We start from the raw sequence: 26,834 nt of genomic DNA on the forward strand, positions 1-26,834 counted from the left end.
CGAGAAAGAACGTAGGATTGAAAGGAGCCAGAGCTCGGTTGGGGTCCTGGCCTTGACGGTGAATGCCTGTGTGATCTTGAGTTGGCGAGGAATTTAACTTCTTTGAGCCTGTTTCCTCGTCTACAAAGTAAGGAAGGAGGCTGTAGCTAGAAGCTGTCTGGTAAAGGCAAGACAAGATTACAATGTGAAAATTAGATGAGTTAATGCTCATAACCTTAAAATCCATTCTTTCATGTCGCCATCAGCCACTCCTTGCCTGGGCTTTTGTATCACATAGGAAAGACTCGCCAAGAGCTCACTTGTGCAGGGGCAGAAAAGCTTCCCCTTCTCCGCTTCTATGTTGTGGGTTGTTCTAGTGGCTAAATTGACCAAGACAGATGAGCAAGAGAAAAACAAATTTAATTTTGTATGTACACGAGCCCATAAAAATGGGCCGGAAGTGACCAAAGCAGGCAGCTTTTATACCTGTTAGGCAAGGAGACAATAAACCTGTGAAGAATTGGCAAAACAAAGATTTTTGGGCTTGAGGTAGCAACTTAGTGATGAAATAATAAAGCTTGCTTTACACAGCCTTCTCAGTGCCGAATTCCCTTTCCCTAGTGATAAGGATGCCTTCTACCCTTTTGGTCCAGGGAGGGTACCTTCATGTGGGAGATTTATCTTTTGATTTCAGGGGACAAAGGAAGGTAAGCATGTCCTTCTTGCACTGGCTGTTTCTTTAGTAACTTGAACTTAAAATAATGCCAAAGCGGCACATTCTGGTCTCCTTCTCTTGAAAACAGTGAGAGTGTGGTCCTGGATGCTCCCAGATGTAGAAGTCCCAACCTGCCCCAGCTTTTGTTTGCACTCATCACCCTCTCCTCCCCTTAGAACCTGTAGGATAGCACCTTTTGCACTCCTGCGGATTCTCTTATCTGCATATTTACAGCCTCGTTTTGTTAGGCAATTTAGATAATTCAGATGTTATCTTTTGCCTTTCCCTATTTCCTCGGATGTAACTGTAGCCCTACTCTTATGATAGGAAAGGTCGATTTGAAGATAGCGTGAATGGATAGCTTTTCGATAATAACACTCCCTGACATTTGTGAGTGTTTATTATGTGCCAGCCACTGCTCCAAGAGCTTTACTTTCATCATTTTAGTTAATCCTTACATCCTGTGAGGCAGTAGACATTCCAATCATCCTCATTTTACAAAGAAGGTGCCATGATATCCTGCGGGCTTAAATTCATCTGGGTACAGTTTTAGGGCTAACTGCCAGGTGGTAGGGTTTGCAAAATGCAAGAGGCCACACACACACACACACACACACACACACACGTACGCATGCTCACACACAAATGAATACGTGGTAAACTAAAGCAGGTGGATTGTAGATTGTCAAATTTCTGGATGTGTATTATACAAGGGGGGCACCCCAAAGCCTGGAATTTATTTATTAAAAATTGTGTATTTATTCTTACACGCTTAAGTTTCAAAGTACTCTCCGTTTGATGCAATACACCTATCGAGATGTTATTTCCACAGCTCAGAACAGTTTTTGAACTCCTCGATTTTGATGCCTTTTAGTGCTTCCGCCGTTTTTTGTTTTACCTCTTCCACGTGGGCAAAATGTTTCCCTTTGAGGAATTTTTTCATCCAGGAAAACAAACTAAAAAAGTCGCTGAGGGGGCAAGGTTGGGTGAATAGGGAGGGTGGGGCATGGAGGTCATGCCATTTTTTGGGCAAAAGCTGCTAAACTTAGTGGTGTGGGCAGGCGCACTTATAAACCACCCATCATGAAATCATGTTGAAAGAGTCTTAAAAAAATTCACTGAAGCTGAATGCAGCCTCTCACAGCAATGCCAGCTGGTGCACTGATACAGATGGGTCCCTAGAACACTCACTCAGTGAGGGAAGCCTGGACTACAAGGAGCCTGCCCCCCAGAAGCTAATTCCAGTGTTTTGGGGGCCCCCTCATAGTTATGTGAGATGTTACCACTGGGGCAAAGTGGATGAAGGGTAAGTGAGATCTCTATATTATTTCTTAAAACTGTAGGTGTACCTACAATGACCTCTAAGTAAAAAGTTTTAAAAACCAAACACATATATAAACCTGTTCCATCACTCCCAACTCTTTCCTGGATCATTCAGTTCACCCCTCTCTGCCCAACTCATCATAGCAAATTACATGTCCATATAGGTTAGTGGTGGCATCGTTCAGAGAGAGAAGAGAATAAGTGGATGTGTTTGTTCTCTTGGGTCACGTTTGTGTAAATTACCTTCCTCTCCCAGTCTCTTGGGTACACTGTGAAATGAAGTCCCAGCCAGTCAGCACGTGACTCCCATCTGGATTAGGTTCCCATACATTTGAGTCCAAAGGAGCCAGGAGTGCTCCTTGGGATCTCGTGTAGCTCACTCACTTGTTTCGTGCTGATCTTTTGGCTGGTCTGTAAACTGCACGAGGACAGGAATGTATCCATTCACTCTTTCATTCATTCGGCGTTTACTGCATGCCTGCTCTGAGCCAGACACTGTTCCAAGTGCTGAGGACAGGCGGGGGCGTGAGATGGGCAGGCGCGAGGTGTGCAAGGCTGGAAGCAGAAAGACCCGCTTGGTGGCTGGAGCAGAATTCTGAGAGAAGTGATGACAGCTACTAAGGTAGTGGCGGTGAGGTTGGAGAGAAAGACCCAATCAGAGATGGTTAGGAACAGGCTGACCGGTGCGTGTGAGGCTTAAAGAGAGGCTGGAGATAAAGATGACTCCCAGGATTCTGGCTTTGGTGCCTCAGTCCCTTAGGAATACTGAAGGGACCAGATTGTCACTACAGAGGGGATGCTTACTAATTACATTTGGGGCATTTCATTTGGCACCTTGAGCTGGCACGTGGAATTGCTCAGTGGACAGTTAGGCTATGGAGCTGGAGTTCAGAGGAATGTTGCCTAGAGTTAGAGATTTGATGGCTGAAGCCAAGGGAAGAAATGAGATGACTTTCGAGAAGTATATGGAGGCAGCAGCGCAAAGAGAAGCACCCAATTTCATGGCTGGGGTGAAGAAGAGGAACCTGTTCATGCTTATTCATGTAGGACTGAAACGGAGAAGCCTGCAGGGAGTAGGAGGTTAGGGTTGGGGTTCCCCGGAGTGCCACGTGTGGCCACGATATCACATACAAGTAGGATTCTGAGGGATCCGTGAGAGCATGCCATTTTCTGAGCCCTCCGGTCACATCCTGCCCTGCCTGGATGAACGACCCCGGGAACGAAGTCCCCTTCACCACCACACAATCTTCTGATTGTAACTTGACTATCTGTTAAATTTGCACTTTGAGAGGAACAATGAGAAAAGTGATGGCTAATATTTAGCACTTACTATGTTTCAAGTAAACGCATTACATAGATTATTTCATCTATCTCATTTAATCTTCAGAACAACTCTACAAGGTAGCGACTATTAATTACTTACCCCATTTTATAAATAAAATCACTGAGATTCAGGGATGCTAATTAGTTTGCCTGAACTCACATAAACAGTGAGCAGCTCAGTTCTGTTAAATCCAGAGTCCACGAGTTGAAAAAGTACACTACCCTTCATCTCCAGAATGAGTGGATTCCGCCGATGCAAATGCTCCTCTCCGTTTGAGTTACGTTTCTTACTTAAGTTAGTAAACAGGCATTCCAATAATATTATGGGAATGATAGACATTTGTGAGTGATTTGGGTGCAAGCACTTGTCAGTATTAGGAAACAGAGACAGCTCTAAGCTTGGTTGTGAACTAAGCGTGAGAGATAGGGGATACTTGCAAGGCAAATGTATTAAAGACCTTTTGCTCTTGTAATTTTTTTTCTTTTTTTTTTTTTTAAAGCTGGGAGAAAGATGTGTTTGTTGGCTGAAGACAAGACAGAGGCAAAAAGGAGGGAAACGGAATTAAGGACCAGAGGAGGTGGCAGGTCACAAATTCAGGGGACAGGCAGCAGGAAGAACTTCGGGTGGGAGAAAAGCTGTCCGACTGAAAAATGGAAGCAGACACAGATAGATTGCTAGAGAAGAGAGGTGCTGGGAACTTGAGATGCTCTTGCCCTCAGTCACAAAGGAGGCAGGGGCTTTGCTGTGAGGGTGGGAGGCATAAAAAGAGGGATCTGGAGGGAAGTGTTGGTGTCTGTGGAAGCCGCCCTGGGAGAAGCAGGGGCGTTCATGGGGACACCCCTGAGTGGTACAGAAGGTTCAGCTGAGGTCAGAGAGCAGGATTTGTAGAGGCAACATTGAACAATGTCGTGATCTCTCCCTCTAGCAACTCCTGATGACCTGATGCAGGAACTGAGAAGCCTGTGGGTGGGAGCGAGATTTCACTGTGCAGTTGAGACAGAAGGATCAAGACAGAAGGAAGGGGCTGAGGGGCTGTTCATGGTTTGAGCCAGATGGAGAAAGAGTTGAAGATGAAAGGCAAGTACCGTATTTTTCGGACTATAAGATGCACTTTCCTCCCCAAATTTGGGAGGAAACGGGGGTGGGGGGGTGCGTGTTATCGTCCAAATGCAGCCTACCCGGCTCTAAAACCTAGGTGCGTCTTATGGTCTGGTGTGTCTTATAGTCTGAAAAAATTACGGTAATCAATTGGAAGAGAAGAGGGACCAAGAGACAGAAATGAGCAGCTGGATAAGAAAGCAAGTGGTCGTCAGAGCATGAGATATAAGAGTTGAATGGAGGAAGTCCTGGGTAAATAATTACAACATGCAATATTCTAGTAATTGCACAATTCAACTAACTGAGCTGAAGTCCTCACTGGCCAGCAGCAAGGTAATGTAATAACAGGAAATGCTATGTTCAGCGCAAATTTGGCATTCAAAAGACAACTAGGAACATCCGTGTTTCATGTATAAATGCCAAGGAATGGTCTTTTTGTTCCTGGCGTACTGGTTTCCCTATCTGTCCAGCACAGTCTCTTCAAGCTGTTTTTGTTGGCATAACGTCAAAAGCCAAGTGCCTTCTTTCTGTTTCACCTCCTGCAGGATGCTCCACAGGTTCTTCTTCCTTTAGCCGTATGCATTGCCTGCCTAACAAAGCCAGTCTCTTAGGTGTTGATGGCTCTCCGTCAATAAGATGAAATATCCATCCTCAGGAAGCTTCAGTGCGGCACTCAGGCAATAATAGTACAGAGTTGTAAGTGCTATAATTATGTTAAAACCGGGGTCTTAAAGGGAGAGCACCTCACTCAGCTTGGGTTTTTGGTGTCAGGAAAGGCTTTGGGGAGAAGGTGTCCTCTCAAACGAAATAAAGGAGCAGTACGTGTCATCCAGGCAAGTGAATGGGGAAGGGACACGAGGGGGCCTTGAGGGTCACAGAGGCGTCTTTCTCCCTGAAGGGGCCTCTCTGTTCCTAGCTTCTCTTGGTACCTTCCTCTCCACAGACCAGTTGTGCCCCACCTGGGGGACACTCTTCCCCACCAGGAACCACTGAGTCAGAAGACTTGCATTTAAGTCTCTTCATCTTAAAATAGGAGTAACAATACCTACTTCAGTTACTGAAATGATCAAAAGAGGTACTACCTGTGAAAATGCTGTGTAAACTGTCAACTATTACATAGATTTTTAACTATGTTAGTGCCCTAAAATGGCATGCAGGCCATATTCTTTTATACTCTTGAGCCCATTAAGGAGATTAAGAAACAAAGAATATTTATCATCACTGTGGATTTGTAAGCAGTTTTCAGGTCTGCCAAGTTTAAGATCAGAAGTGAGTTATTCCCTGAAGCTACTTAAAATGTTTGAGTTAATGCCATACGTGATTGTTATTGGTCCTCCACGCAAAGGCTGCCACAAAGATGATCCAGCAGCTAAAGCGCCGCCTAGCGGCAGAGTGAGCATCGCAATCCTTAGAGTACCTTAGCCGTTCTTGGAGGAAAAGATCAGCAGAGAGGGAATTCGACAATTAGCAGGCCTAACTGAAATGCTGAGTAAGTCTACGGCCATACCACCCTGAACGTGAACCCATGCAGCTATTGCAGCCAGGATGCCGCCGTTTGACACAGTCAGGACTTGGAACCTGTCCATTGTCGCAAAGACCCCTGGGCCGCCCTTTCGTAGTGACCTACCCACACCTCCTTGAGCTCCAGAAACTACGAGTCTTTCTCTATTTCCATACTCTTGTTACCTCAGGAGTGTTATATAAGTGGAGCTATAAAGTATGTAATCGTTTGAGATTGGCCTTTTTTTTTTTAATGTCAGCACAATTCTCTGGACATTCATTCAAACTGTTGTGCATATCAGTGGTTCCTTCCTTGTCGTGCTGAGAAGTATTCCGTAGTCAGGAGAGGCCACTCTGTTTCAACCACTCAGTGGTTGAAGGCCACCTGGTTTGTTTCCAGTTTGGGGCTATTGTGAATAACGCTACCACTATTAACTAATGTCACTCCAACACGTTTAATAACAAATAATTTTGAAAAATATATAGCTGCTGTGAACATTCAGTTCCAGGTGTAGAGGTTTCTGAAGAGCATAAATGTTCATTTCTCTGGGGTAAATGCCCAGGAGTATAATTGCTGGGTCATATGGTTACTCGTGTTGGCGTTTGGAGGCTCCCAGGAGAGAAATCTAGAGGAAACCCCAGAGAAATTTCCGGACAGATTTTATGCAGCTCATGCTTGAGCACAGGGGAGGCAGCAGAGAGGAAAGGAAGGTCCTCTGATCTGGCTTGGGGGCTGGCTCTGCTTTGCTGCTTTTAGAAACGGAGGACAAAGCATGCTTGCTGGAAAAAGCAGGCTTGCAGGACCCCTGGGTTTGTGAAGGGCTGGGGAGTGGAATTTCCTGTGTCAGGCTGGGGTTGGGGTCTCCCTCTGATAGTCTCTTGCCAGCAACTACCTCTGCTCCTGCTCTGTGGGGGCAAGATGGTGGTGTTGCTCTGTATGCCACCCTAGGAAGGTCGTATGGAGATCAAACCCTGCTCAACTGTGTGTGGGGTTGGTGCTTTAGGCAGCAGTTAGAAAGAAGATAAAATCAGCTTCCTCTGCATTTTTGCATAGGGAGTGGAGGGGTGGTGACATTTTTCCCGTCTGTCCGTTTATGCTGCATTCCTTCTGACCTCATGGTCTTGGCTTTCTGACCACCCAGTATTCTCCATTCCTCCCACTCCCCGCCCAGGTCCCCGTGCTGTCTCCATATGGTAGATGCATGTTTAGTTTTCAAAGAAGCCACCGCACTGTCTTCCAGAGTGAGTATAGTACAATTTCCTGTCCCCATGGGCCGTGTTCGAATGCTCCAGCGTGTCATCACCGCCAGCATTCGGTGTTGTCATTTCAGATATTCTTATAGATGTGCAGTAATGTCTCATGGTGGTTTTAATTTTCATTTCCTTAATGGCTTATGATATTGAACATTTTTCTCATGAGCTTATATCACTCTTCGGTGAAATATGCCTTTTGCTTCCCCCTTTCTTTTTGGATTTTATTTAAAAAATCTTGAGTTTTGGAGAGTTCTCTATATGTTCTAAACACAAGTCTTATAGTTACTTCTTTTGCAGGTAGTGTCTCCCCATCTGTAGCTTTTCTTTTTATCCTCTTAATCAGGTCTTTTGCAGAACCAGAGTTGTGTGTGTATGTGTCTTATGAAGTTCAGTTAATCAACAGCTTCTTTTGATACATCATGCCTTTGGTGTCACGCCTGGCCCTCGTGTTGTCGGTGGGAATCAGGCTCTCCCACAGGATGGCGAGGACAGCACTCCAAGGACCCACGCATGGGAGACTGTAGTGCGTCACGGTTTACTCAGGCAGAAGTAGAAGCTGCCCCTGGCTTTCCAATGTCCCATCTCTGTTCATCCTGCCATGGAGGAAGTCCAGCCTTGCCCTCAGCAGGGCCAAAGCAAAAGCCAGTGTCCGGAGTGTCTGCTCCATATTAAAGCCCAGTCCAGCAGCCAGCTAGCTTGGCATGTGTTCCCAGCTGCAGTCCACTGCTGTGCTGGGGTATTCAGGCCATCTCCTGGAGCCTGCAAGGGGAGTCCTCACCGCTGTGGGGCATGTGGCTGCTAGGGCCACATGGCCATGGAGAGAAGAGGGTTGTGCACTGAGTGAGTGTGGGTCATGGGGTGGGGGTGGGGCGGTGGAGAGAGAGAGAGACAGAGATAGAGAGAGAGAGAGAGGCAGAGAATTTCTTTGAACTCCCCAAACTTTCTGGGCTTCCGATGGGTTTACACCCCCTAGTTAGACTGACAGGCCTTTGTGGCCCAGCACCTCCCCTGAGCCCCCCAACAACCCAGAGAGGGGAAGGGCAGAGTGTTAATCCCCTCCTGTGCTTCCCTGAAGGGTGCAAAGCTGCGGCTTCCTGGCTAAGCCAGCAGACTCCTGCTCCCCAGTTCATTAAGCTCCATGTGTAGTCACCTGTTGCCTCTTCTTTTCTAAATAATTAGCTAAATACTGTTGGTAACACTTGGTCCTGAAGATTTTTCTATTTTTTTTCCTGAAAGTTTTATGGTTTTATACCAAAGTCTACATCTGATTCTGATTTACTTATTGTATAAACTGTAAGACTTTGGTTGAGATTCATTTTTTCCCTATGGTTGATCAGATACTCCAGCACTCGAAAAGGTTCTTTCTCCTCCCTGCACGCACTTTTGAAAGTCCGTTATGTGCCAGACCCTGGGCTTTCTTCTTTACAGAAGCTTGTTCTCCTCTTCAAAACAACCTGTGAAATAGTTATTTAGCATCTGTTCTTAAGCTCAGGGACATGAGAGGAAAAGGCTTCCTGGGAGGCTTGACAGAGGAAGACAAGAGATAGACCCTGAGGATGAGCACAAATGAAAAGCATAGGGAAGGCGGGGACAGCGAAGACAGGGACAGCTGTTCCAGGCCATTGTCAAGGGTGGGGGAGGGGGGGCTGTGAGGCAGCTTTGACAGTTAGGAAGCAGTATTTTATGATGTCCAAAGAGGAGGAGAGCAGGAGAGAATTTTCTCAGGTTGAATTTGTTGAGGGCTGGGTCTCAAGACTCCCCAGAACGTGCTACCTTGGCAGGCAGATTATTTTGAGTTGAAAACAAAGCTCAACAAAGTCAAGAAGAGGTGTTTTTTTGAACCTCCCCCTTTCCTGCCTGGGGAAATTCGGATAGAAAGTGCTTCAGGAAAAGGACCTTAGTATATTCAGCTTACACATATAAATGAAGTGTGGCAGACTGGGAGGATATACACAAAAACCTTCCCTCAGTTCCTGTGCCCCATTGTTTCTGGGTGGCCCGGCAAGAATTTGTTCACCACACGCTTGCTCTTGCTCATCTGCATGAATTGCTACGTCTCCCCCTCCTTAGTCCAAAAATGATACACCTCATTTTGCCTCACCGTCTTTGGAATTTTCATGCATATGTAAATTCCCCATGCGCATGTGTTAAAATCTGATTCCCTCCATAAATCTGTATGTTATTTTATTTATTTGATCAGCCGGAAGACTGAAAGGGGTAAGAGGAGTTTCCCTGGCCCGATAGATTTAAGATCTGTAGATGGTATTTCAGTGAAAATGACCAGCAGGCAGTTGGCCGCGTGCGTCCGGAGCTCAGGAGAAAGATTAAGGCTGGACATGAAGGTCTGGGAGTTGTCACGGCACAACTGACGTTGGACTGCCAGGGAGAGAGTATTAGAGTGACAAGGAAGGAGGGCCAAGGGAACATCTGAGATACTTGCGCATTTAAGTGGTGCAAGAACTGAGAATAAATGGTTACAGAAGTCAGATGAGATTGGAGAGTGGAATGACAAAGACCGATGGAGGTGAGAAATTCTGGGTTTTGCTTTTTTGTGATGAGCAATATCTTTTAAAAACATTTATGCCCTGGCTGGGTAGTTCAGTTGGTTAGAGCACCTTCCTGATACACCAAGGATGTGGGTTTGATCTCCGGCCAGGACACAAACAAGAAGCAACCAATGAATGAATCAAGAGGTGGAAGAACACATCTCTCTCTCTCTCTCAAATTAATAAATACAATTTAAAAAAATCTTGTGAAGAGATGTTTCACAAAACTGTTTAAAACATGTTTGAGCTAGAGTTTTCATCAAATGCAATATTTAAAAAGTTAAATATAAACATGGTAATGGTAATTAAGGAGTTTTATAATCAAGTAGTTTGATAATGGTTATATATGTGTGTGTGTATGTATATATTTTTTCTTTTTTTTAGGTGGTAGGCATTAGACAAGAGCAGAGCAAGGATGAGGGGCTAGGTACAGAAGGCTGGGGGGCAGAAAGCCCAGGGTAGCTAGCAAGGGGCAAAATTGGGCTGGGCCTCACCCCCAGGGCGACCTTTCTTCCCCTAGCATATCACTGGTCACATGGTTTAGACCCCCTGACCTTTCCTAGCGCTGGTTATGTGGTTTAGACCCTCCCCGACCCGTCCTCCCCTGGAACGTTGCTAGTCATGTGGGTTAGACCCCCTTACAGGGGGAACAAACAAGGGGCTGGAGAATAGCCCTTAAGCATTAAGCCCCCAGGACAACGAGGTTCTAACCAGCATCAGATACATCTAAGCCTCTGTTGTGTTTCAGTTCCAGGCCCAGAAAAGCAGCAAAACCAGGCAAGCAATGTCATGGCCGACCTCAGGCCCAGCTGCATGGACTAATGGCCCCTGCCCTGGAGCTGACCAATGGGTGGAGACCATGGCCCTGAAAGAACACACCTGTAAAGCTGATGAATAATCTATTGGATCCTCCCCTGGGACCTCCAGATAAATCCCCTCAGGACTGAGGACCCAGGTTGACTTTCTCAATGCGGCATCTCCTTTCCGGACCCCCTTCCCCCAGGCACATCACCCTCACCTCTCTCTCTCCCCCAAGCTCTGAGGGCCCTTCTTTGGCTTCTGTAACTCGTTTCCTGAGCTCATGTCGTCTACGGCTCACTTCTTCTCCCTCTGTGACTTTCTGAATAAACTTTCTTTTACAGTTTGAGTTTTGGCTCTGAATTCTTTCTTAGCTGAAGCAAGGTCTGGTCTGACCCCGCCAGTCTAACATCTGGTGCCCTCCTCACTGCCAACAGTTTGATATTAAAAAGGAAAAGGAAAAATTCAATTAGGTTGAGCCTTTATCAAGAAAGCAGAGGTATATAAGGAAATTCTTCTAGTTATCAATACAAAATGACTTTCACCTGAATTTCCCAAAAATAATTTGGATTTTTACTTTAAATTCGAGAACTGGTAAGTCTACCCATGTTTCCAAAAAACCCCTGCAAAGCCACTCTTTACCTTGTGGCACCCTGGCACACGGAGAATGCCCCTGTACTGGGTTGAACAGCGTTCCTCCCCAAAATTCATGATCACCTTTATTTGGAAATACAGTCTTTGCAGGTATAATTAGCTAAGCATCTCAAGATGAAATAATCCTGGATTTAGGGTGAAACTTACATCCCCTGACTGGTGTCTTTCTAAGAGAAAGAAGAGGGAGAGTTGGGTACAGAGACGCACACAGAGGAGTGGCCAGGTGACGAGGACGCTGGAGTGATGTGCCTGCAAGGCAAGGAGCACCAGGAATTGCTGACAGCCAGCTTTCTCCAGAAGCTAGAGGAGAGGCGTGGGGCAGTTTCTCCCTCAGAGAGGCCGGAGGAATCCACCCGGTTGACACCTTGATTTTGGATTTCTGGCCTCCAGAACTGAGAGAGAATACGTTTCTGTTGTTTTAAGTCCTTAAGTTTCTGGTCGTTGGTTAGAGCAGCCCTAGGAAATGAATACAGCCCCTATCTCTCACCATCTGCCCAGTACCTCAAAGGTATTATTAAGTGATTTTTCATATTCATAAAAAACATAGATAAAAAAAGATTTTATTTATTTACTTCTAGAGAGAGGGGGAGGGAGAAAGAGAGGGAAACATCAATGTGTGGTTGCCTCTTGAGCTCCCCCTACCGGGGACTTGGCTCACAACCCAGGCATGTGCCCTGACTGGGAATCAAACCGGTGACCTTTTGGTTCACAGGCTGGCACTCAATCCACTGAGCTGCACCAGACAGGGCAAAAAGCATAAAATATTATCATTGTCACTTTACTATATGGAGAGAAAAATATCCATGTAGGTATGCTAAGAGCTAGTTTTTAGATGCTCATAACAATTCTCAATATAAATTGATTTTCCTTAAATAACTTAAAGTGCCAATTATTTAACTTTGGGTTGGCTGCTGGTCAGTTCTCCTGAAGCCTCTAATTAATTAACTAATTAATGTTGATTTGTGTACATTCATTTAGCTGGTTAATATTTGCTTCCTCAGAGCAAACACTCTTGACTGGTCTGCCTGGGAGAAAGAAGAGCGCCAAGGTTGAGGTTGGATGGTTGCCTTGAAATCTGTCAAGTGCCTGCATTATTAAAAATCCCTGGCATCTATCTCATTGACATTGTTCACTTTGTTAATAATTACTTATAAAAAGGAAGCTTGAAATAAGCTGCTGATAAACTGTGTACCATAATCATCACAATGAAACCGCATTAAATCGACCAGTTCTCTGGCCTGGTGTTAACTGGAGGCAGGGAGTTGGCAACATGCCTTTAGAGTTCAGTTTTCATCAGGTATCTCCTCAGGCTCTGTGTACATTTTGATTTTTGGGTTTCCGGCACCTCTCTGGTTTGAGGCTTCAAAACAGAGCCTAACGGTGTGTTATATTTTTCTAAAGATTTTATCTTTTTTGCCTTTGATCATACTTTCTTTAAGGATTTGTGGGTGCACAGTATCCTAAGTGTAAGAGGGTTTAAATTTTAATGGGTTTAAATTTTAATGTATATTCTAATTTCGAAGTATATTTAAAATTGAAGTATCCAATCAGAGAACAATGTGTCATGAATACTTGCACCTATGTGAGCGTTACTGTTTGGTGGCCGGGAAAGCTGACGGGGAAGGAGCAGATATCCAACTGGACAGAGCCCTCCCACCCTGGAGGGGATATAGAATCTTAGCAAAAATTTCATCAAGACAGTGGCTCAGATTCAGAAGCAACTAACAAATTTTGGAACTTAATCCAATTTTTTTCGGGGACTCATGTGTACGTTGTAATTACTACGCAGGAGCTTAAGGCCTAAAACAGAACCTTCCAAATGACAAAGGTTTACATCTGGAGCAATGGTACCCAAATGCTGTTGGACAAATGAATGGCATAAATTTTAAAAATGACCATAGGCGTATGTTAACAGAGTAAGTGAGAAGTTGTCTGTCATCTTTGGAGTTGTTCCATGTGGTATGATCATAAGTAAGTCAATTAGATAATCCATTGCACAATTATTTAAGCCAGTGTTTCTCAGTCTCAGAGCTATTGACTTTTTGAGTTGATGGTTCTTTGTTGTAAAGGGCGGTCCCGTATAATGTAGAGTGTTTGGCAGCATCCCTGGCTTCTACCCACTAGATCCCCCCCTTTGCAGTTGTGATCACCAAAATATCTCCCGCCACCAGGGGACAAACCGTCTGCAGTAGGAACCACTGATTTTTAAACTTTGAAAAGAAGCAAACCCCCACCACACACACACACACACACACACACACACACACACACAGATTTTAAAACAAGAACTTAGTTTTTTTCCTCTAGTTTTATTGAGCAGTAATTGACATGCTGTACTGTGTATGTTTAAGGCACATACAACATAATGATTTGACTTACTTATGTCGTGAAAGGAGCGCTTAGTTTCAATCCTTACCAATTACTCCTGATGCATTGCACCTGCAGCGTCTTGCACCTGTCCCTATGGTTGCACTTACCATGGTTCACTACTATTTTGAAACACCTGGCCGCGTCTCTTCCCCTCTGTGAGCTCTTCGAGGACAGGGACCATCTTTTACCCAGTCTGGAGGGCGGTGAGGGCCTATTAGTTGAATGACCTTTGTGAAGGTTAAACACAAGAGATGTCCTCCACATAAGTGTTTCTCTGCAATATATTTCTTTTCAAGAATATGGAATATCTGTTTTAGATTCACCATTCTTTTGGTCACCTTAGATATTTCAATTAAAGTAAGAAAGCCGTGCCCTACCTTCCAGATGCTGGGTGATTCAGCTTTAGGGGAGATGTGCTATTTCATACTCTGTATTTCATTCCTCCAGCTTTGAACCAGAAGACGCGGGCAGATTAAGTAACAGAACTCTGTGCAAAGAACAATTAAGTCATTGAGTTCTGGAGTGCTCTAAGAGTCGTGCTGAAATCAGCCTAGGCCTGGTCAGGACACTGAGCATCCCACCAAGGGCCCTCTCCAGCTGATGGGTACTAATACTAACTAGGCGCACAGCTTTCTCCGGGCTCCCCTTTGCATAACGAGTTCGCAGACTGTGCTTAGTTTTGGGCCCGATATCTTTTCCGAGGAACTTAACTCTACCTCTTTGGCCAGCATCGAAAAGCAACGCAACCCTTCCAGCTCTTCACCGGCCCCTGGCTTCTTTCCACTTACTTTCTTTTGGTCCTATCCCGTTACAGAAAGTCTGATTTTTCCTGGCGAGGTAGAGGAAAGTCGGGTACCAAGAATGGAGTTCTATTATCCTCTTATTTGTTCTGGTGGGACACCGGAGAGGAAATCTCAGTTTGTAACTGGCTCTCCAGGGAGAGGTCAAATGCAGCCTTGAAAACCCCAGCGCAGGGCTTGGCTGCAGGTTTGATTGACAGGGACTGGCAGTGGGAAAGCGCGGAGGCGGGGCAGGGGGCCGAGGGAAAGAAGAGACAAAGGGTTTTCGGCTTCCACCGCTGACAGTGCGGGGGGCCTTTGGCGTACCTGGCCCTGGCGCTCAGAGCGGGTATTTGGTGAGGTCGCTTTGCGGGCCAGAGGACCGGTGGAGCGGGCCGGGAGGGCCGCAGGGTCGTGCGGGGCCGTGGAGCGCGGCCGGGCAGCCGGGCCGGGTGGGGGCTGCGCCGCCGTCACGTGGCCGCCGCTGCCGGGTTGGGGCTGTGCTTCCGGGTTGGAGGCTCAGCGGCGCGGGGCCCGAGCCCGGGTCGGCCAGCGCGGCGTCCCCTCGCGGTCCCCTGAGCACCTCCCGCGACGGCCGGGCCTCCCCGCGGAGGTGAGCGGGGCGGCGCGGGCGCGCGCCCAGGGCGCATCTCGGGGAGCGCGGCTGGAGGAGGCGCGCGGGGCTGCGGGCGACCGTCCGGGCCCCTCGGGGAAGGAGACCTGTCAAGGGGAAGGGGGCGGGGTCGGCCGGGACCCGGGTGCCGGCCCGCGCGGCTCCGCGGCCGGGAGCAGGACCGTGCCTGCTGGGCGCCCTTTCTGGTCTCTTGCTGGGGGTGGGAGGTGGATTCGGGAACTGGGTCCCTGCAGACAGCGGGGGACGAGGCGGCAGCTGTGCAGGTACAGGTCCTGGGACACCGGGGCGAGGCCGGAATTGTACGGGATCCTTTCGGCCAGCCAGCTGGGAGGAGGGCGGGAGGTCACCGAGGACTCTCGCTAGGGGGGCACCAGGAGAGAGGCGGCGGCTGGACTCCCCGAAATTGTTCTTGCACCTTAATGGGATTCGGAGTGGGTCACTGGCTGGAGACAGAGGCGGTGAGGGGAAATAGTGAGTGTATTTCGGGGAGGGCTAACGGTGGTTCGGGCAAACCTCTAGGCGGCCGAGAGCGGGGCTGGGTTGCCGGGAGGGAGAGGCAGCGGGGGGGCAGGCGGGGGATTCGAACTTCGGGGGCGGAATGACATTCTGCAGCCTCCGCCAATGGGCTTCGGGGGAAGGTTATAAATAGCGGTCCCAGGCAGATGCCAGCTGAAGGCAGTTTAGTTGCCTGGCAAGGGGCGGTAACCGGTGGGTTTGGGCAAGGTCACGCCGCCGGCTAGTCTGAACTTCAGTAGGGTAGTGCGTCCTTGGCTGGTTTGTCCGCTGCAAAGGCACGACTTGTTTACGGGTGCAGGCGTCCTTTATTCGCCCCACGATGCTGGGCAGTCCTTAAGGATCTGTTTCAAGGAGTTTTGTAAGGACAGGCTCCGTTCCGACACGTGGGGTTTGCGTGGTTACTTTTATTTGAAATGCGCCCCTCTTCTCAATCGCGCCCCTGTAATGTGCAAATCTCGGCTTTTTTTTTTTTTTTTTTTTTTTTTTTTTTTTTTTTTTTTAACTGAATGGACAGACCGTTTAGGATTACTTTTTCATCATCAAGTGTGCCCAGGCGGCTTACCTTTGCTGATGGAAATAGTTTTCCACAAGGCTACATAGCATTTTATTTTCAAACGAAATTCTCTGAAACTCCTCTGAAACTGTGTTCCACAGATCCCCAGGCTTCAGGGGGCCTAGCCCTGGTTATTCACTCATTGGGTCAGAAAGTACTTGTTGGTTTCCTCTATTTTGTGCAAGCACTGGGCTCAGAGGTAGTGCCAAAGTGAGAACACTAGCTCACAACAACCCTACAAGGTAGGTGCTATTATTATTTCCATTTTAAAGATGAGGAAGTTGGGTACAGAGAAGTTAAGTGTCTAACTTGCCAAGGCCATACAGCCAGTACACTGCGGTATGGGGGCTTCCAGTCCACAGGTCACTCTCTTAGCCCCTCGGCTCTCTCTCCCAGGTGCTTGCCCTCAAGGAGCTAGGTATCAATGAGGGAAGGTAGTTACCCAGACAGCTTCCATGAAAGGGGCCATACGGATACTATACTAACCTCCGCCTTTTATTTCAATTTTGACTTGTAAAGCCTCCCCTGTTGCTGGAAAGCCATAGAAGCACATGGATAATAAACCAGCAGAGAGCTGTAATGGGAAGAGAGGGGAAAATGAGACAATTACAATGGAATACGATCTTTGGTAGCAAGTACCAGCCTGTGGTAATGTGGTTCAAATATTGGTTCTCTGAATATCTTTCAGGGTTGTTTGTATTTGATTTAGGCTTAGGACTGCTCTCAACAATAAACTTCTCTTGATCACTGACTGTGCTGTATGTTCATAACTTGAATCAAGTGGAAGTTTTGGGAGCAATTGACCTCTGAAGGCTCTGGCCCTGTTGACCTCTGGTGCCAGGGACCTGCTCAAGTTTGAAATGCCATTTTCCAGGTAGGCAAAGGGAGCCTTTCCAGACTCCAGGCCGTACAGGAGGGCTTCAGCTCTAAAGCATTGCGAGATCTCATCTACCGTATTTTGCTGTGTATAATGTGCACTTTTTTGCTCGAATTTTTGAGAGAAAAATAAGGATGTGTGTTATACATGGATAGTACCTGAAATACCTTGTATCTGTTCTTGTGTTTTGTAATTATTTGTTACGTACAATTTTTTGCACCGTATGTTAAAAAAATAAATGCTAAAATTCCTTTATAATATAAAAAATAAGTATCTCAATGTAAATTAATAACAAATTGAATTAAAAAATTAAATGAAAGATTTTTTTCCCCCTGAAAGTTTGAGCCAAAAATGTGGGTGTGCATTACATGTGGGAGTGCCTTACACAGGGCAAACTACGGTGATCATAAGATTTCTCGATCCTCATGCACCAGCTTTCCTAGGCCCCTTTCACAGACGAGCAGACTGAGGCACAGGTCAGACAGTGCATGAGTGGCAGACAGACAGTACCTGGGCTCTCGTGTAGCTGGCTTTGTTTCTTTGCTGCTGAGGTCTGGGCAAGCCTTGTCAGGCCCAAGAGAACGGTGGTTGTTGGGGAGCTGGGGTAAGTGGGAGGGTTAGGAGAGGACTAGGTCATTGGTAACGGTAGGACACCATCTCCCTCTGTATCTCCCTTGGTTCTTGGCATAGATCCAGGGACTGTTTTGAATGAGTGGCTGACTATTGAACTTACTTGCTCTCCATCCTTGGCCATGAATAACTTACCTAGAAGTGACCTATAAATGAATGAGGAGAATATCTATGGGACTCAGGAATGCTTTAGGACTGGAAGGAAATGACATATGTGGAAACACTTTGAAAATATAAAACCATCTATTCAAATACAAAGAATATATACAAAGAATTATTCGTATATATTTCTGTTTGCATGCCTGGACACATCTCTCATGCTCCCTCTGCCGCAGCTTTTGTTCTTATTGCCCTTCTCATCCCAAATGCCTTTTCCTTCCTTTTGAGCTCTGTAGGAGGACACGATCTCCTCTGGTCTCTCCGAGAACTTTGGACTTGCCTCACTCTGCTTGTGGTGGTGTTGTCGCTTGTTGACTCTTCTTATCTCCGAGCACGTGACCTGCCCCACTTTGGTTCTCCAGATGCTCCCCATGGCTGTGGCTCTGAAACCCGGCCCTCGGTACAGGGTTGTTGAATCAAAGACTCCTGAAGGGTCAGGATTGGACCGAGGATTGCCATTCTCAGTATTTGCAAGAGGTTTGCTTCAGGGAGTTGTGGCAGCAGTTCTGAAATTAAAAAGGAGCTAGACCCTTCTTCCTCCGGGGGCTGGAGGAATGTTTATGGAGTGTGCCGTGGTTGGGTGCTGGGCACCGCGGGAGCCCACATGATGGGGCGGTGAGGCACAGCTGGTGGAGTCCCCTGAGCCTGACTGATAGAGTTCTGCTTCGTCCCAATTTTGAAGAAAAAAAGAAGGATGGGGGAATGTTGGGAAACTTTTGGATGGTGGGGGGCCTTCCATGACCCCCTGGGAATCTGCTATGGAGCACAGGGGAGGTGGCCACTGAAGCCTAGGTCAGTAACAGCAAAGGTCAATGACACTTCACCCAGCCTGGCTAGAGCTGGCAAAAAGTGGCCATTTGTGAACATCAGGGGCAGAAGAGCCCCTAGTTACACCCTAATCTGTAAGCACAAACTGGAATTTTTCCCTCTTTTTTTTTATCAGAGTCATATCCCACACATGTTTAATTTTCTTGCAAAGTGCACTTGGCAAACCTGAGTCTTCATTCAGTCTCAGCTTGAGAGTTTTCACGGGATGAGCTAGCAGCCCGCTACACGGAGCGGGAAGCTGTGTTTTCTGTACGACGTGGTGTCTAAACAAGGTCCTGCTGTACTGAGCAGTGTTTCAGGCAATTTAAGGGACATTCAAGGGTAACTTTCATTATATGCAATTTTTGCTGGACATGCAGACCTAGAAATAACTTTCATGTAAGATGAGACTGGCCTCTATAGCATTTTTTTTTAACTTTCCAGCTACATTAAGGATCAACTAGAGTTATGTGACTAGGCTGCGAACTGAATAGTGAGTTGTAATTACAGTTTAAGTGGGAAAGTGGATTGCACGTTTTAAATGCCTGACCTGGAAACAAACTTCTGTACGTAAAAGACTTGGCAAAGAAATTCATTGTAGGTGCCCACATAGAACTGTTTCATTCCTAGGTCTTTGGATAAGTATGTTTTTATGTTTTTGATGTTCAAAAGAAAGTATGTTTTTCTCGGCACATAAATATTTTACTCTCTTTCCTCTTAGTGATTCACCTTCAAGAAAACCGGGGATCCTGAAGGCCGGGAGCTCGTAGAAACATGGCGAACCTGCTGAAAACTGTGGTGACTGGCTGTTCGTGTCCTTTACTTAGCGGTTTGGGGTCCTGTAAGGCTCTACCTGGGAAGAAGGAGTTTTTGCGAACATTTCATACTCACCAGGTGCTGTGGTGTAAATCCCCTGTAAAACAAGGTAAAGTCTCACTTCACCGTACGTGGGGCAAGCCTTCGAGTCGTGGGAGCTGATCATGTCCCGATGCCTGAGAAAAGGAAAAGCCATGTGCTACAGCTGGGTGCTAGCGAGTGATGATTCTGAGTACTTTCTTACGTTTTCCACGTACAGAAGTTCTAGATTGTCGGTATTAATGGAGAAGGAAAGACGATAGAGTAAGAAAAAGGGCCAGCCAGTGGGGTCAAACCCTGGGAGTTAGTGTTCATGGTAACCCCTTCTCCCGGCAGCTCCTTTTCCTGGTAACACCTTCTCCTGGCAGCTCCTTCCCCGCCCTAGTCGGTGCTGGCCAGGTGCGCCATGAATGGCTCACTTGCGCCCAGGAGGGAGGGACTGAGTGTGTGAATTCATCTGTAACAGTGTGTCTCCCTTCAGCAGATGGCATCTTCATCTCAGGTGCTTGGGCCACAACACTTGGCGTCGCCCCAGATGCTCCCCGTAGGTGCCGGTCAGCTCTGCCTGGTCTCAAGAACCTGTCCCCTTCTCCCCATCAGCACTGTTACCATTCTGGTCCCAGTCCCCATCACCTGTCATCTTGACTCCTGCACTACGCTTCTGAATGATCTCTGTGCTGTCTACCTCTGTCCCCCTACAGTCTGTTCTCTGTGTGACATCCCTCTTCTACTCAGAAATTTTCGCTAGCGTCCTAGCTCAGGCAGGGTAAGATCTGGAGCCTTCTGGTGGTCTACAAGGCCTTCCCGGCTTGAACTGCCCACCCCTGCCCCCTCCTTCTGTTCTGGGGTGCAGGCCAGAAGGAGGAAAGGCTAAAGGGGGCCCTTCTCAGCTCAGTCAGAGAGATCCCTGTGAGCATGCTACCCAGAGACCTTGCCGGCACTCTTGTCTGCACCTCACTGGCCAGACTTCAGACGGTGGCCATGTGTAGTGGTCAGGAACACTTGGACATTTTGTCTTTTTTCCAGATGCCAACATTCTCAACTAAAAATGACATTCAGCTTTTAAGGTGGGGGAACAGGATGGATATCTGGGGGCCCTTTTAAATTTAGTTTCGCAGGGCTGCTTGTTGTGCAGTAAGGGCCCTAAGCTCCTGGGCCTGGGAATTCTCTTGTCTGCCTTTAATAGATGCCACAGCCTCTTGCTTTTATGTGCTGAGTCACCCTTGGCAGGAGACCTGCGCCTGGGGGTCCTCAGCGTTATCTTCAGATGTTCACACAAGTTTTCTTGAAAGCTGTATTGTCCAGTGTGATAAACTTGTGTATAAAATAAAAGTAACTGACCGCCTTGAGGACAGGACAGTTGTCCTTGTGAGTGAGGCACGGACATCAAGGCCTCCGTGCTGACTATGTATGAGACCTTACTTTTTTTCAGTCTCTGATTCTGGACTATTTCCTAGATAATTACTTTTTAATCTTTAAAAGAAGAGCATTCTATTTTTTCCTTAATAAAACCACAATTTCATTGTCACATGGAAAAGCATGGAAAGTAATTCCAGTGTTTATATTTTCTCAATTTCTCTTTTCTCTTCTCTTCTCTTCTCTTCTCTTCCTCTCTCTCTCTCTCTCTTTCTTTCTTTCTTTCTCTCTCTCTCTCTTTCTCTCTCCCTCCCTCCCTCTCTCTCTCTCTCCTTCCTTCCTTCCTTCCTTCCTTCCTTCCTTCCTTCCTTCCTTCCTTCCTTCCTTCCTTCTTTCTTTCTTTCTTTCTTTCTTTCTTTCTTTCTTTCTTTCTTTCTTTCTTTCTTTCTTTCTTTCCTTCCTTCCTTCCTTCCTTCCTTCCTTCCTTCCTTCCTTCCTTCCTTCCTTCCTTTCTTTCTTCCTTTCTTTCCTTTCTTTCCTTTCTTTCCTTTCTTTCCTTTCTTTCCTTTCTTTCCTTTCTTTCTTTCTCCTCCCTCCTTCCCTCCCTTCCTCCTTCCACAGTTGTTTTATTCAAGTAATAAGCCAAACAGGGTCCACATATCGTATTTGCTTGCTATGCCATTAGTTCCCATTTGATTTATATCTTCCTCTCCTCTTTTTTCCTTTTATTTTATTTCTTGAAGAATTTAGTTGTCGCCCTACAGAATTTCTCACATCCAGGTTTGCCTGGCTGTGTTTCGGTATTGTTTAAACAGTCCCTGTGCCTCGTATTTTCTGCGACATTCAGCCAGATCTGGAGGCCGCATCAGAGTCAGGGTTGGTTTTTCTGGCGAGAATGCTTCCCCAGTGATGCTGTGTACCACGTGCTGCATTGTATCAGAAGGTTAATCTGTGAGTTTAGATGTTGTCAGTACGATCCATCTATTAGGAAGCTCCACCAGGTTTTTACTCAAAGGCTATCATAGCTGTTTGATTGATGATTATTCACTAAATCCTTGGTTTCATCGAGGTTTTAAATGGGTGATATTCTCTCATTCTATCTTTGTTTATTAGGCAGACTTCTTCTATAGAGAACAACTTTCCCTCTACTATTTCGTCACCCTGAGATGGCAGTGGGAAGGTGGGGTAGGTGTTTGATTCTTTCCCACTACTACTGGCTTTGGTAGCAATCCGTTGGTTCGATTATGTGAGTATTCTAGCTGTAACAAATGATTACAGTCCAACTGGCTTCCTTCAGCCCAAGTTTATTGTCTTACACTTCTGGAAGCTGAGTCTGAAATGGCCCTCACTGGTCTCAGAGCAAGGTGTGGGCCGGGCCGTGCTCCCTCCGGAGCCTCTCGGGGAGAACCTGGCTCCATCTTCAAATTACTCTTCTGCCCCCTTTTTCACATTTAAGGGCCCTTGTGATTACATTGGGCACACCCAGGTAATCCAGGACAATCTCCCTATTTCAAGGTCGTCTGATTAGCAAATTTAATTCCTCCTGCACCTCAGTTCCCTTCTCCTTTGCTGTGTGCTGTGACATAGTCCCAGGCTCTGAGGATCAGGACGTGGGTATCTTTGGGAGACCATTATCCTGCCTGCCACACATGCCGTCCTCCAAAGTTGACAGAGGACGCTCTTGCAAAGTATTTATTTATTTTTTTGAGTATCATCACGAACTCATGTATTTTAACATCCTTGGGTGTATTTTATTTTTAAATTGTTGTCTTCTCTCTCTCTCTCTCTCTTTTTTTTAGATTTTATTTATATATTTTTAGAGAAAGGGGAAGGGAGGGAGAGACACATCGATGTGTGAGAGAAACATTGATCGCTTGCCTCTCACATACCCTCAGCTGGGAACCTGGCCCACAACCCGGTCATGTGCCCTGACTGGGAATCGAACTGGCAACCTTTCAGTTTGCAGACCAGTGCTCAATCCGGTGAGCCAGACCAGCCAGGGCCTTGGATCTATTTTACTATGTTGCAATTAATTATTCTTTTCGATGCTTAAATTTTATCATATTTGGCCATTTCGGGTTGTTTCCTAAATCCTTTTAATGTGATCTTGATTGTCTTTCTTTGATTGTCTTTCTTTGATTATACGTTCTTTGACGTATGGTATGTAGGGCCTAGATAGTCTGAGATTGTTACATCAGTGAACTCTAGGTAAGTATCTGTGATTTGGTTTTGTACATCAGTCTAAAATATTTGCCAGGAATATTCTATTCTATTCTATTAGAATTCTATTCTATTCTATTCTAATAATATTCTATTATTTTCCTCTCCTTCAAATAGAGTGTAAGATTCAGCATGTATTTGCTTTGAGTTTACTCTCAATTATTACTGCTTAAGTACTGTGGAATCTAAGACTGTTCAAATGCAGATATTTTTAGGTTGACATAAACTCTCTAAGGTCTCGATAAGTTACTCTGTAGAGATAATTTGATTTGCTAGATTTCCTAAACTTTAGTAAAACTTATATAGAAGCAAATCCTGTTTATTAAAAAAATCTGTTTATGCCCACTTGTGGAGTACAACAACAGAAGAAACTGTGTACTTGGGCTAAAGCTGGTCTGAGTTACATGTAAGTACTTTAACTCTGTGTCACACAGAACCCCACCCGCTTATATTTAGTGATGAGGGCTTAGTGTAAGGACTCCTGGGAAGTGTGGGAGCCCAGGGAGCCCTTCATCTGCTTCTTGGAGAAGGGGGATGTCCTTCTGAACTTCGTAGCTGTGACTTAACCTTCTCTCCCTGCCTCTCCACGGCCGATATTTCTGCTACCAATGTGAGCCGACCTCCCTTTGCTGACCCCGCGGCTGTGCTCCCCGATCGCTGCCACACTATTCTACTCCCTCTGCCTTTTCTGTGGGTCTCCCCTCAAGCGTCCTAACAGAGAACCTGATTGGGGGGGCGGTCACTGGCCAGCATAGAGTGTCCCCTGGCAAAGCTCTTGTATCCATCGTCTTGTAGGCTGCCAGTTTTTCTCACGTCTGGCCTGGAGACTATGACCTTTGACCCAGCTGCGGATCCCTGGGTCTAATGAGTCATGGCTGAGAATGTAAGGTCTCAGGATATAGCACTTGGGAATCTCTGAGGCAAGACCTGTGGCCAAAATGCCAGGAAGGTAACTTTCAGTGTCTAGTATAGGGTTGGTCTTCAAAACAGCTAATTGCTCCTCTGTCTCCCTTCAGAGTAAGAACAAGGAGCCCATAAGCCCGAGAGGGTTCATTTGAAGAGTGGAGTTAGCATGTGAGTGGTCTCTCAACTCAGGGGTTTTTTTTTTTTTCTGTAAGAATAAACTAAGCTATCATGTACCTTGAAGAGAGGCATGTAGTTAAATAAAATATTTAGAATTTTCAGGCGAGTGGACATAAAAACTTCTTATCGATCAAAAGAAGGTCAAAGAACTGTGATTCTGAATGAGGAACATCATTCTGCACAGTAATTCGTGTGTATAGTCTGTTTTGAACAGATTGCCCATATCCATTTTCCGAACCGTTATTGAAACTTTTTTTTTTTTTTTTTTACCAAATGGTCTTTCTTTCTTTTGTTTGACTTTGTAGGAATTCCATATAAGCAACTGACTGTTGGAGTCCCCAAGGAGATTTTCCAAAATGAGAAGCGAGTGGCCTTGTCTCCTGCTGGCGTTCAGGCCTTGGTCAAGCAGGGTTTTAATGTTGTCGTGGAGTCGGGGGCTGGCGAAGCTTCCAAGTTCTCAGATGATCACTACAGAGCAGCAGGTGCCCAGATCCAAGGGACAAAGGAAGTGCTGGCCTCTGATTTGGTGGTCAAAGTAATTATTTCTCTCCCCCTCTTTTTATGGCATGCTGACTTTTCAAAACCTTTCCACAGAAAAATTAACTGATGTTGTCTATTGGTATAGTGTTTCATAGTTTCAAACGATGCCTTTTTCTCAAAGAAATGGTTGCCTGTTAGGAATATTCTTCACGTTCAGGCCATGTGGTCTGTTTAATCAGGAGAAGAGAAAAAATGATCTTGCACTTCACATTTGCTGTGTGGAAGCTCCCTTTGAATTGGCTTGGGTTATTTGCACTCCATGGTTCGTATGTCTCCCCACAGGTATTTAACTGCTACTAAAATAGAAAGAAACCGTGGGACTCCTCTTGGGACTGAATGTACAGTGATCTTCTGAAGGAACAGTGATTTAACCGACGTCAGTGCTATTTTTAGAAAGGGCAGGATTGTTCTGGAGAGAGCAGCACTGGGCTGAGTGGAGAGTAGCCTTACTTTGTTCTTTACTTTAATGAAAGATCTTAGTATGTAATAGAAATCTACTCGCATCTAGGGAAATGAAGAAACATTGTATCTCTAATCTCGCATAGATACTTAGTCAGAGTTGAACATAAAGTTGAATCCTAAGCCTTCTGCAACCAAGGCAGATAGGGAAGTATAGATTAGATGAGCACGATTACCAGGTTAAAATAAGCTCCTCACTTTTTCAGGAAAGAGCAGCTTTTTTCCATATTAATTTCTCAGGAATCAATCAGATAGGTTTTTTTGTTTGGTTTTTAACATAAAGTCCACTGAATATCTTGATAGGGTTAAATTGTGGTTCTTGCAAAAGACACAAAACCACGGTTTATTTTTTCTATAGAATATCAATAGTAAAATGTATGGCATGGTGATAACTTGTAATGTAGCGAGAGCTTTTGAAGTGTGTAGGTGTACAGATAGATACTTGGTGATAGAACTTGGTGTAGAGTAAAAGAGCTTAGGAAAAATAGAAAAAAATCAGTGTAACCCATTCTAATGTATATTTTAGGGATCAAAGCTTTTTGAGAGATCTTACAAAATAGACTTAGGAGGGCACACATAAGTCTGGAAATGCTCTGTGCTCCTTTTAGAGTTTTCCAATGTGTGAGCGTGTTCAAGGCACTGGAAAATCCCGTAATATAGGGACTTCGTTCTTGCCTTGATAAACTGCTTGACCCTGGGCCTCTCCTTTGAGTCAAGCATGTTAGCATCCTGAGGAACTAGTGACCTACAAAGCACGTTCAAGGGAGCATTCTATTGGCTTAAGTCGCTCAGGTATCAACAATCTCTGCTGGGCATCCATCCATAGGGGCCAGTAGAATCGGTTCAAAGTTGTCCTCTACTTTTTATTAAATGTACATTATAGATTCTCACTGAGGAAAGGTAGACCTTGTCAGAGCGTCTTAGTTAAAGTCCAGAACCTAACCTCCCATGCAGGACCAGATCAACATTGAAATGGGAGTAGCAGGTGAAGGTGTCCCGTAGGTAAAAGGAAGTGAAAGCATTGGCCCAGGGTTTGTGTTTGTTTCCTCTTAAAACCTAAGTCCCAGAGATGGTTTTTTTTTTTTTTTTTCCCTATGTTTACTTGCCTAAAAGTACTACTGTGAACTGGGAGCTAAACTTTCACTGAAGGTTGATTTTAATCTTGGATATAAAACACATTTTAAAACCCTTTCAAAATGGAATTTGAAAAATGTGCCTTTAAAACGTGGACATTGGGAACTTTCAAGCATGTGGAGTGTGTATTTGTTGACTGACCTGATACTTCTTAACAGAGGTTATTGTAGCTTTTTGCTTAAACCCAATTCAGTGATACTTTGATTTCATCTGTCTAAATACAGGGTCTGGCACAAATAATGCCCCTTTTACATTGCAAAAGCTTTTATTACAAAAGCATAAGCATATAATTCTGTAACATAACAACATCACGCTCAAGCACACCATATGACCTTTTAGGTGAATTGTTCAACATAAAACTATAAATTATTACACCCCTATCATTACCGTACCCACCGCGCTCAGGCAGGCATTACTTCTGCCGGACCTTGAATTCATCTGGAATGTTAGTGATATAAATCTGTATATATGACCAGGAGATTTTAGCTTATAATGTCCTTAACTTCGCAATACCCCAAATGTTTATGCTTCTTAAAATGAGAAGAATTGAATCTTTGCATACACAACCAAAACCTCCTGCTTACTATAATGTCTCTTAATTGCACCAGAGTCATAGGTTTTGGGAGGACAGGCCTGCTGAAGAACCTGCATGTTGTTCCCTTGCCCTGTAG

At 45.6% G+C, this 26,834-nt stretch overlaps 1 protein-coding gene across 3 annotated transcripts in view; it reads left to right on the forward strand.

Annotated features, from left to right (window-relative positions):
- Window positions 1–14,558: 14,558 nt before the first annotated feature.
- The window catches only part of NNT (nicotinamide nucleotide transhydrogenase), a 76,281-nt gene continuing 64,005 nt past the window's right edge, over window positions 14,559–26,834 (forward strand). Inside the window, exons 1-3 of one of the 3 annotated variants that reach the window (XM_045204818.3) lie at window positions 14,559–14,696; window positions 19,238–19,441; window positions 24,336–24,565. In XM_045204818.3, the coding sequence (XP_045060753.1) occupies window positions 19,291–19,441; window positions 24,336–24,565 (381 nt within the window). In that variant the 5' untranslated portion in view covers window positions 14,559–14,696; window positions 19,238–19,290. Of the gene's footprint in view, window positions 14,697–14,793; window positions 14,954–15,008; window positions 15,238–19,237; window positions 19,442–24,335; window positions 24,566–26,834 lie in introns of those variants that run through there. The other 2 variants (XM_053914728.1, XM_024571937.3) reach the window with 2 other exon arrangements.

The sequence above is a fragment of the Desmodus rotundus genome, chromosome 1 (assembly GCF_022682495.2).
Source record: "Desmodus rotundus isolate HL8 chromosome 1, HLdesRot8A.1, whole genome shotgun sequence".
NCBI classification, from domain to species: domain Eukaryota; kingdom Metazoa; phylum Chordata; class Mammalia; order Chiroptera; family Phyllostomidae; genus Desmodus; species Desmodus rotundus.